The sequence below is a fragment of the Toxorhynchites rutilus genome, chromosome 1 (genome assembly GCF_029784135.1).
Source record: "Toxorhynchites rutilus septentrionalis strain SRP chromosome 1, ASM2978413v1, whole genome shotgun sequence".
Classification (NCBI taxonomy): Eukaryota; Metazoa; Arthropoda; class Insecta; order Diptera; family Culicidae; genus Toxorhynchites; species Toxorhynchites rutilus.
The window spans coordinates 21,265,946-21,278,086 of NC_073744.1; the positions used below are offsets into that span (position 1 = coordinate 21,265,946).

At 43.2% G+C, this 12,141-nt stretch overlaps 1 protein-coding gene across 1 annotated transcript; it reads left to right on the forward strand.

Moving 5' to 3' along the window:
- The first annotated feature begins 220 nt into the window (after positions 1–220).
- Positions 221–6,475, forward strand: LOC129779837 (uncharacterized). The gene has a single exon (XM_055787576.1). The coding sequence runs from the start codon at positions 221–223 to the stop codon at positions 6,473–6,475; it is 6,255 nt and encodes a 2,084-aa protein (XP_055643551.1).
- Positions 6,476–12,141: the final 5,666 nt, after the last annotated feature.

Consider the following 12,141-nt stretch of genomic DNA (forward strand, 5'->3'; position numbering starts at 1 on the left):
GAGTGGGTAAAAAAACTAAAGCTAACTGGTCGTCCTGATAGGATCTTTCCTTTGTAATAGCTTCACCAAAATTGTGAGTCACATGAGATGAAATCCCACCAAATTCTAATAAAATGCTTTGCAGCAAAAAGTCAACCACAACCATATCGTGTTTTCTTTCTTGACTTGGTGCAATCTAACCCAACAAAATCTTTTTGAATTTTGTACGTGGGTAGCAAGGATGGAAAGACATCTAGACACTCCAGAATACAACTGTAAAGGATGTAATCGTCCCGACAACGCGGATACAGAAATGGTATGCTGTGATGGGTGCCACGAATGGGAACATTTTTCTTGCGCGGGTGTAGATGACACAGTGCGAAATCGTGCGTATATCTGTAAAGTGTGCAAAGCGAAAACTACAGTAACAGAAGCGCTTAAGCCTCTGAAACCTTCTACGTCGGATAATAAATCGGCTCATATGTCCCAGAAATCCAAGAGCGGGTCTAAGCGTGGAAAGAAAGTTCCACAATCGAAGTCACAATCAAGTGTAGCATCCAGTGCAAGAGTAGCATTGCTGCAGGAGGAAATGAAGATCGCCGAGGAAGAAACCTTATTGAAAGAGCAGGAATTGAAGCAACAGCAGCAGTTGAAGAAGCGGGAAATGGAGGTGTTACGTCGCCAACTGGATGAAAAGAAGAAAATCGTAGCAGAAGAAATGCGACTACAACAGTTACAAATTTCCGAGGAGATGGAATTTAATAAAAATCAACATATGATCCGGCGGCAGTCTATAGAAATGCGACGGGAAATAATTCGTCAAATATCATCGGGAAGCAGTAGGAGTAGTTCAATACCCGACTCTAGAGAGAAGGTGTCATCTTGGTTGAATGTCCACAACGACGCTGGAAGATCGATGGAAAACACTATGCGCAACGATACCACAAAGGAAGAGGAAATTCCCGTTTCGCATATAAACCGGTGTTCCGAAGACCCAGCGACTACTTCTACGATGAGTAAACAGGTTCGCACAACTCAGCAGCCTAAAGCCACAATCTCAATAAACACCGAAGGTGCAGGTATGAATACTGTACCTATGTATCAGGACCCGTCCCAAAATAAACCTAGCGTAGTAAATTCGCTACAACCACCGATCATATCAAGTGGCGTTGCGACAGCTGCTCAAACACACGTACCTCAGTGTCAGACAACAACGCGAACTGTTTTCCCGAATCATGTAAATCCAGGCTTAACGAATTGTCCAGGGTCGTCATCATGGATCCACCCCCCTCAATTCGAAATTAGGAATTCGAACAATGTTCCTATTGCTTCCAGTTTCCCAGCCTGTATACCGGAAAATCCCATGTCTTCACAGCCCACGATGGCATTCTCTCAGCAGCACTGTCCATCAATGCTTGGTCCACAACTGAATCAATTTCAAGTGGCATCTCGACAATCGATGGGGAGAGATTTACCTATCTTCACCGGAAACCCCGAAGAATGGCCGGTGTTCATTGCAAGTTTTGAACAATCGACTCTAGCATGTGGATTCTCTAACGCGGAAAATTTAATCCGTCTACAACGATGCCTGAAAGGACATGCCCTGGAATCGGTGAGAAGTCGTTTGCTTTTACCTACGAGCGTACCACACGTTATACAGACTCTACGTACACTATACGGTCGACCTGAACTGTTGATACGGGTATTATTGGAAAAAGTACAACAATCGCCCGCCCCCAAACCGGGACGTTTGGAGACATTAGTACAATTCGGATTGACTGTCCAGAATCTTGTAGACCATCTAGTGGGAGCAAACCAAAAGGATCACCTTTCCAACCCAATTTTAATGCAACAGCTAGTCGATAAACTTCCTGATCATTTGAAACTTAATTGGGGCATATATAAAGGCAATTATCAAAACGCTTCACTCGCGACATTTGGCCAATTCATGACTGGAGTGATCGAAGCTGCTAGCGCAGTCAATTTCGACTTGCCGTGGGTCGAAAAGCAAGACTGGAATGAAAAAAGAAAAAGGGAAAAAGGTGTTATCCATACCCACTCGACGGAGCAAGTTGTTCCAGTCGACGAAGCTTCTTCAACGATAATAAACCGAAAACCTGTTAAAACATGTCCTTTATGTGGTCATGAAGGTCACCGGCTACCTGATTGTAATCAATTCGTGACTCTGAATTGTGATCAAAGGTGGAAGGTAGTCCAACAGAAAAACCTGTGCAGAACATGTCTCAATAACCACGGTAAATGGCCATGCAGGTCTTGGCAGGGTTGTAGTATGGACGGATGTAGACAAAAGCACCATACTCTTCTACATAGTACAACGACAACATCGAGCAATGTATCAGCAAGTCACCTTTCTCTGAGTACATCAACGCATTCCATATTGCGAATGATTCCGGTTGTCCTGCGTAATAACGGACGAACCAAGGCGATTTTTGCCTTCATCGACGAAGGTTCATCACTCACATTATTGGAACAATCAATTGCCGAACATTTGGGAGTGGTCGGAACGCCGGAACCACTAACATTGCAGTGGACGGGAAATGTAAAACGGGAAGAACGAAAATCTCATCGAGTATTACTGGAAATATCCGGAAAAAGTAACACTAATCGTCGAGAAACACTGCACGCGCGAACTGTTACCCATCTACGTTTACCTTCACAAACAGTTAGATATCGTGAGCTCTCCCAACGATTTCCTCACCTGCGTGGACTGCCATTAGAAGACTACGAGCTTATACAACCGAAACTGCTTATAGGGCTCGACAATCTTGCCTTAGGAGTTCCTTTGAAAATACGTCAAGGAAATCGAAATGATCCAATTGCGGCTAAATGCCGACTGGGATGGAGTATCTACGGCGGTTCTCCTAGCCATCCTGGACAAGCATCAATCCTCAACTTCCATGTTGGTGTTGTTTCCGACCCTGATAGGGAGCTAAATGAGCAGCTTCGGGATTATTTTACTCTAGAAAATACTGGAACTATTTCATTAGAAAAACTAGAATCAGAGGATGACAAGCGAGCCAGAAAGATCTTGAGGGAAACTACTAAGCGTATTGCGATCGGATTTGAAACTGGGCTATTGTGGAGAACTGATGATCCTGTGGTTCCAAACAGCTATTCAATGGCGTATCGTCGGTTAGTCTCACTTGAGAGGAAGTTGGAGAAAGATCCCCCTTTGAAGCAACGGATCCACGCCATGATAGCAGACTATGAAGGGAAAGGCTACGCTCATAAGGCTACAAGCGAAGAACTATCTTTAACGAACCAAAACCGAGTGTGGTACCTTCCATTGGGTGTCGTTTCTAACCCAAAGAAACCACACAAAATCAGATTAATCTGGGACGCTGCTGCCAAAACCGAAGGAGTCTGTTTTAACTCTCTTCTGTTGAAAGGTCCTGACCTATTGACTCCACTTCCACAAGTCCTAAGTCAGTTTCGTCAATTTCCCGTTGCAGTGTGTGGAGACATCCGGGAGATGTTCCACCAAATAAAAATCCGTGAGCCAGATCGGCAATCTCAACGTTTCCTATGGCGTAGCACTCCAATTGAACCACCAACTGTATATGTCATGGACGTAGCCACTTTCGGGTCCACCTGTTCTCCTGCGTCGGCACAATATGTGAAGAACCTCAACGCATCGGAAGCTGCTCAACAATTTCCCCGGGCTGCTGCCGCCATTACATTGAATCACTATGTGGACGATTATCTGGCTAGTTTCTCGTCAATTAAGGAGGCGATAGCAGTGATCAACGAAGTCAAGCAGGTACATGCTATGGGTGGGTTCGAAATACGGAATTTTCTATCGAACAAATCAGAAGTCTTGCGTGGCATAGGCGAATTGGAAAATGGTGTCGAAAAAGAACTTGATTTGGTAAGAGGCGAATCCTCTCAATCTGTCCTTGGAATGATTTGGTTTCCCAAGACCGATGAATTTGCATACACATTCTCTATGCGAAAAGATATTTTACCGATTCTCGCCAAGGATCACGTTCCTACCAAACGAGAAGTTCTCAAAGTGGTAATGAGTTTGTTTGACCCCTTGGGACTTCTGGCCTTTTTTCTAATACATGGGAAAATACTCATTCAAAATACGTGGCTCGAGGGATCAGGTTGGGACGATCCTATCTCGAACAAACTGCAAAAACGATGGCAGTGGTGGACTGATCTTTTTCCGCAACTGGAGTTATTGAGAATTCCTCGGTGTTATTTCCCGGCTCCGTTTCCAATTAATTCACACGAGCTGGAAGTACATATCTTCGTAGATGCCAGTGAGCTGGCATATTCTTGCGTAGCATATTTCCGCCTGTTAACGGAGAATAACATTATCGTTGCGCTTATAAGCGCAAAGACCAAGGTAGCCCCCATAAAGTCTCTCTCGATACCCCGCCTGGAATTAAAAGCGGCTGTTCTGGGCACACGCCTGATGGAGTCTATTAAAAGTCAGCACACACTCCCCATTTCACGAAAAGTGTTCTGGAGTGACTCCAGCACCGTTCTGGCCTGGATTCGATCTGACCATCGTCGTTACAACAAATTTGTAAGTTTCCGAATCGGTGAAATACTGAGTTCCAGTGAACCGAATGAATGGAAGTGGGTACCTTCCAAACTGAATGCAGCAGACGCCGCAACGAAGTGGGAGAATGGATCCGAAATTAAATCTGACAGCCGATGGTTCCTAGGACCCAGTTTTCTGCGGTTGTCTGAAGAACGGTGGCCAAAACAAAAGTCTGTGTCAATCACCGAAGAAGAATTACGACCGGTTCATACTCACTGGGAAAGAGAGCCAATCATCGACATCACTCGATTCAGTCAGTGGGCAAGATTACTTCGTACGATGGGATATGTTTTACGCTTTATCCACAATCTTCTACATAAAAAACTCAATTTACCTCCTGAATCAGGTGTACTGACCCGAGAGGAAATTAGAGGAGCAGAAGAAGCGCTGTGGAAAATAGCGCAGTCAGACGAGTTTTTTGAGGAAACGAAATTGCTGAAGGAGACCCAAGGGCCACCCCATGCTGTACATTGCGTCGTCGCTAAATCAAGTCCTATATACCGAGCTTGGCCATTTCTAGATGATCGAGGAGTCCTGAGAATGCGGGGTCGTATTGGTGCTACAAAATTTGCATCATACGAAGCAAAATATCCAGCTATTCTGCCAAGAAAACATCCTATAACCTTCCTAATAACTGACTGGTATCATCGCCGCTTCCGCCATGGTAATAAGGAATCAATTGTGAACGAGATGCGCCAGCGTTTCGAAATCTCCAAACTACGGACATTGGTGAAGAAGGTTATGGCGAGATGCGTCTGGTGCCACGTTATGAAGACCAAACCGAAGTCTCCACCCATGGCATCACTTCCGGATGCTCGAGTAAGCGCATTTGTTAGACCTTTTACATTTGTTGGGTTGGATTATTTTGGTCCAGTGTTCGTTCGAGTTGGTAGGAATCAGGCCAAACGTTGGGTGGCTCTCTTCACCTGCCTCACCATTCGAGCCGTACACTTAGAGGTAGTGCACACCCTATCAACAGAGTCTTGCATTATGGCAGTTAGGCGATTCGTTGCACGTCGAGGATCTCCCGCCGTATTCTATACGGATAATGCGACATGTTTTCATGGTGCAGATAAAGAGCTACAATCTCAGGTCGACATTCGAAACAGAGCTTTAGCGTCTACGTTCACCAGTTCCCAAACCAGCTGGAAATTCATTCCCCCTGCTGCTCCCCATATGGGAGGAGCATGGGAGCGACTTGTCCGTTCTGTAAAAATAGCAGTTGGCACAATAATAGATGCTCCCCGCAAACCCGACGACGAAACTCTGGAGACTGTTTTATACGATGCTGAGGCCATGATAAATTCTAGGCCCCTGACGTACATTCCACTGGAAGATGCTGACCAGGAGGCACTGACTCCCAATCATTTTTTGCTGGGTAGCTCTTCCGGCATTAAAATTGAACCCGTAGAGACAGGCAACCGCTCCATCCTGCGGAGTAGTTGGAAACTCGCTCAGCACATCACTGACGAGTTCTGGCGGAGGTGGGTGAAGGAATACCTACCAGTTATAACTCGAAGATGTAAGTGGTTCGAAGAGACGAAAAACATAGAGGTGGGAGATTTGGTACTGGTCGTGAACGGTACAGGAAGGAACCAATGGATACGTGGACGTGTGGAACAGGTTTTCTCAGGACGCGATGGGAGAGTTCGTCAGGCGATGATACGAACTGCGACTGGTGTTCTACGGCGACCGGTGGTTAAGCTAGCGATTTTGGACGTCGAGAAAGTTAGTAAACCCAATCAAGAGTCTACAGGGGATCAGGACCATTACATGGGTTTACGGGCGGGGGTATGTGACGGCAAAAAACCCGATACCGATAACACTACAGCCGCTCTATCCAGTGAAGATTCGATTCCGCAACGCACTCTTCGACAGGCCACAAAAACCAAAGCAAAATTAGAAAACAAAACGTCAAACTGAAGATACAAAACTGAAAAGAATTGAAAAGGATAAAAATTGTCGATCAAAAGAAGAATCGTATCAAAAGTTTTCTATTATCTAAATAATTCAAAGTGAAATCTTAAATTTAAAAATATTCTGAATTACGTGAGTCAAATTGAATTCAATATCTAAGTTGAAATAATATAATATATACATATAATTAATTCTAGAGTGGGTAAAAAAACTAAAGCTAACTGGTCGTCCTGATAGGATCTTTCCTTTGTAATAGCTTCACCAAAATTGTGAGTCACATGAGATGAAATCCCACCAAATTCTAATAAAATGCTTTGCAGCAAAAAGTCAACCACAACCATATCGTGTTTTCTTTCTTGACTTGGTGCAATCTAACCCAACAGGGATTTTAATGCGATAAAACGCACTCCTATATCGCCTTCTATCTATATAAATAAAAATGGATCGCCGAATGTGTTGAGTAAAGCAAAATTCGAGAAAGGAATTGTCCGATTTAGGGCTGTCTTTATTCTACCATATTTTCTGTATCAAACATTTATTCTATGTAACAGAGAAACATGTTATTTGCAAGTGGTTGAAAAATCTTGAACGAGACTTGTGTCTGAAAACAATCTGATAGTACTAGGAATTTTATAGTAAAAGGTAATTTTAAAGGGTAGATTAGAAGATCAATCAATGAACAGTTCTGCGATTGGACCCATGAACGTGCGCTTGGTAAGAAAACGTGGATGTGATAACGAAAAATAAATTTTGGGCGGGTCGGAGTTTGCCGGGTCAGCTAGTGTAGTATATATGAATGTCTACAGTTAACTTTGGGTTCTGGCGCATCCCAAGTAACAAAACCACGTGAACCATCGTCCCTCTTCAGGTCACCAAAAACTTCTATTTGAGAGTTAAATCTCAAATTTCGTATCCTATGTCAATAAACCAACAAATATGGTTTCATATGATACCTCCTATATATATATATTTTCTTTCTTTGTAACACGTTCATTTTCAAACGGTTTTGAAAAATATTACATTTTAGTCAGATATGATGTTTGCTTTTTTAGATTTTCCGAAGAAAAAGTGACTATGGCCGAAACTCGAATATTTAATAAGATTAAATTAAAAGTGATGATAGAAATAAAAATTTGGATAGTTGCCATGGTCTTTACAATAGTTTCAGAATAATTTTTGGTATTTTATAGAGAATCACAACTCAACGCGATGAACACCCCTACCACAAAACAAGTGGCCAAGTGGCCAAGTGGTCCGGATTCCGTACTGTTTGCCTTATTTGTACTTCTATTAATCAATTATCGGAGCAATATCGGTTTGGCAAAACGAGCACTAAATAAGTTTAGGCTCCGCAGGCGAACACTAGCGAACAAATGTCTCGGACGGAACCTAGTGGTGGAACATGGTGGCAAAAAAGCCCCAACAACGCAGATACACCCCAGCTACAAGCTATGTGAGTGCACCCAATAAATAATTCAAAATCGATTATCTTTCGCGGTCCAAACTGGGAGGAACCGTTCGGTCTTCGGAGACTTCATTTTGCGTATAATTTTTCCTTATTTTCTGCGATTCACCCGCGTTTCTCTCGAGAGCGCGGTCGGGCGTGCGCCCCTTGTGGAACTACAGAAGCAGAAGTAGTTATAAAATTATAAACTTTATTTTATTTCCAGCAGAAATACAACTGGGAACCCCATCAACGGAGGCTATCGGCGAGAGGCGATCTTAGCGGGCCCAATGCAATTCAATTGTTTTATATGAGTACCAATTACAAAACAGCACCGCACACACCGAAGCTCAGAGGGACGAACTTAGGAACGAGTGGAAGATCTTTATTTGATTGTTTCCACCATAAGGGAAACATTGTTGGGCAGCCCGCAGTTTAACTTTCCCATTTAGTTGCAACTCTCGGCTCGGTGTCTATCTGCCGGCAGAATAAAATCACGTTTTGTCACACATTTTGTGGCAATTCAAGATGGATGGTGCCGATATTTGTTTCTTATATGGAGGAAAAAGTTTATATGGATTGTGTAGAACACAAATCCGGTGGTAATCGGGCGCGTGATCGCTTGGGAGCTACCAATCGTCGTAATGATGAAACTTTGATTGATTTGATTTTTATAACTGTGAAAATCGTATTTGCCCTCTCAATGTGAGTGGTTTTTATCGTTAATTAATCAATCGAAACTCGGGCCCCGGATCGAATCGGTACATAACCCTGGATGCAACCCAGTTGTAGCGATCCCGATGCCTTAAGCCCAAACCGATCCACTGCTCCCAATTTAATTGTTTGCTTTTCATTCTCCACCCTCTCTGCCCACAGAGGACCCTTCCAGTCGGGGTGGAAGAGGGTCAGTTCGCGGAAAAAAAAGTCAATCAATCGTTCACAAAGCAAATCACAAAGCCCTGTCCCTTCTGGTCATAATAATAAGCATTGGGAATGAATAAATTATTCAAAACGACCACGGTTTCAAAATGGTGACCCGCGGAGGGGGGAGCCTCTAACGAACGGTCGATCTGTCGGTTTCGTGTTCATCACCGCGCGTCTGCTGGACTGCGCGAAGGTGAACAATAGGGTTTTCGCTCGCCTTCGGACTGCCATTACCGATATCTCGTAACCTCAATCTCGCCGGCCTCCTCCCCCTCGTGTCGTGTCTTCTGTTTCCCGGAATCCATTCTTGGGCTTGGGCCCGCGGAGGACATTGGACGCAGGTCCATTGAATAACGATCATTATAAAGCAATATAAATATGCCAATTAGTAAAAATAATAATACTTTATAATAAAATAAAATAAATCATTCGATGGGAGATAGGGAAATTGTCATCATTTCAAGCGGAGGCTGATTCCGAATGCGACGTAACGATTCCTCCGGACTTCGCAGTTCGAAGTTCCTCTGCGTGAAGACGTGGGAACGAAGGGAGGTGCAGCATAAGTCGAAAAGGAATTGTTCAAGTGTGTAAAAGTGGCAACATAAGGCTCCGCACACAGTGTCCCCGGAGTGATTGTACAAAATCGAAACGGAAACAATAAGTCAAGAATTCACATTCCGGGATCTGGGCCACTGTAAGCGCGAGAACGAAGAGACATTTTGACTGGCACGTGATTGCGAAACATTCGGGTGGAATTCGGGGATTGGAGCTGTATGAAATTCAATCAGTACATTATTTTGATCGTTAAAACACTCAGAAGGAACTGTCAACTGCCAACAATTAAATGAAAACTCTGGGGGCGGTGATCATAATTGATTGTTCGTTATAAAATTCCAATCATATTAGTCCAAATGGGGTCCCTCGGAATAATGGAAGCCCTAAAATGGGCAGCATATACATAATAACCGAACTCGCGGCACACACGGTAGCTACCTCGTACACACATAATTTCCCGGTAATCTTCGATCGGAACCGTCGCTGGTGCACCTTCCTTCTTCCGAACTGTAGCAGCAGACGGACACGGGGACAAGCGAAAGGAGCGCGATTCGATTCGAAGTGAACCATGAAAGTGGGCAGAAAATATTACAACCTTTAACGATTGCGGTCGCTACTGCTGTTGCTACTCCTCCTCCGTCTCCTCCCATTCCGACCAAGTGCAAGTGACGAAGGCGACGAGATCTATCGCACTGTAGAAGCCCCTCGTCGCCCGGAGAATTCAGAGCTACCAGACCAATTTATATAAAGTTAATGAGGATTGAGAAAAAAAATACACAGTGGCACTTCGGCGCGAAGCACGATCTGCCAGCGCATTTTGGATGAGGGATTTGGTGTTGTGTGGTGTGGCGATGGTCTTCGAAGGGGTTATCTTTCCCAGGGGAAGAGGCCAGAACAGAAGTTAACAATGTAATAGCGCTGCCGTATGCGGTGGTACTTTGGGGCTGATTGGATTGTTGGTGTTCGAGGCTTGGCCCGGGCGACACGGTTTAATGATTTCCAAGAAAAAATGATGGAGTGTGAGGGTTTGCTTCGGAATTTCATTCGTCGTTCAGGATCGGAGCTCGCTGAATCATGTTTGAGCGGTGACAGCAAAATAGAAGGTAGGCAGTAAACCATTGTTTTCAAGAGGTGTAAATAAATAAATACAAACGATAAGAACAACTCTCTCGGTGCTAATTTATGATGTAAAATTTTGGGAATCCAACGAAGACGAAAAACGATTGTGAGTACCGATTACTGATATAACTTTTTACACATCTCGAAGTAATAAAACTAAGGATCGCTAACTTAACATGAACACTTTAAAAACTTTTTAGCTTTTTGAGCAATAGTTCGCAAAGTTCATGTATTATGAAGTGGCGTGTTGAAGAGTTACCTTGAGTCTTCAATTTAAGACACAACGATCTTTGTCGAGAAACTCTCCTTGAATGGTTTGCACGCATCGCGTTGTATTTAATGTTAATTCGAAATTGATTCGATTTATTCTTCGTGGACTATAAAGTTCGCTTGTTTAGGTGCATCTGCGCTCGATCGGCATTTTCATCGTTTTTGGGCGAGTTTGTGCGCAGTTATCATTATTAACTGCGAGCAGCTTGGGGACACATTTTCATCCAATTAGGGTTGTAACAATGTTGCAATACTGCAATGTTGCAGTCTTCCTTCTTCGAGACATATGCTGTCACCGAAACTCTGTTCGTGGCTCAAGAAGGAATGTCTTGTTGAATTGAAAGAGTATTGCCATTGCTGAGGGACAGTGGGGATTAGAATCTTGTGTTTGTGTTGAGAACTTTTTTGTGAACTTTTAATTTAAATAAAGCACGGAGAAATTTTGTAAATTGTCATGAATTTGAAATGGAAATGATTTTGACTGAATTACATATTGCATATTGCTGGCTCCAAGGAAGTCCGATCAAGAGGTTAAATTCCCAATAACATTTTGCAGTGGAGACCATATAAAAATAGTCTAACGGTGTGAAATCGTATCTCCTACATTTCTGGCACAGTAGAACTCCGATTATCCGCGAAATAACCGGGCTAGATCACCGCGTATAACGAAAATCGCGGATAACGCAATGAAGGGCTAAAAATGAGGTGCAAACAGGAAAAAAAATTTTAGCATGAAAACTATGTTTTATCCATACAGAATTATTGAACTATCCATCTATGAGGTTGTGTACATCAGTGATCAGATAAAGTGAAAGCCATGACCAAACCAAAATAGCAAGACTCTAACTCGCATTCGCGGATCATCCGCTCGCGAATAATCGAGGTTCTACTGTACTCAATTTTGGTATAGAAAATCGATGGTCACGGCTTTCACGTTCATGTCGGCATTTCTTTTTCATGAAAAACGAACCAATTCCACCGTTTCATAAGGCGCACTACACGACGTATCTGATGATGCGTGTTATTTCTGTAGAATAGAAGTGGTGCGCAAACGATCTATGGTTGGTCGAAATAATTTCTCTGACTTATTATCATGTTGTCGGTAAAATGAACTTAGAGCGCGATGACTTTTTAGAACTGAACCATGGTTTTCGTGAAAATCTGTATCAATTTCAGTCGTTGTTCAGATTAGGTTTGGGCGATCTTTAGGAAAAGATCGACCTTCGATCGATCGAATCGATTTTCTAAACTGTGTAGGAATCAATCTTTGCAGAATCGATCTTTGAAAAATCGAAAGTTTTTTTTTAATTCATTTACATATTCTATATAAATGCCTTCGTTTCTGGAACCCTAGATTCAT

Coding starts and splice junctions, on each gene's coding strand:
- LOC129779837 (XM_055787576.1), top strand. CDS start 221: ATGGAAAGACATCTAGACACTCCAGAATACAACTGTAAAGGATGTAAT.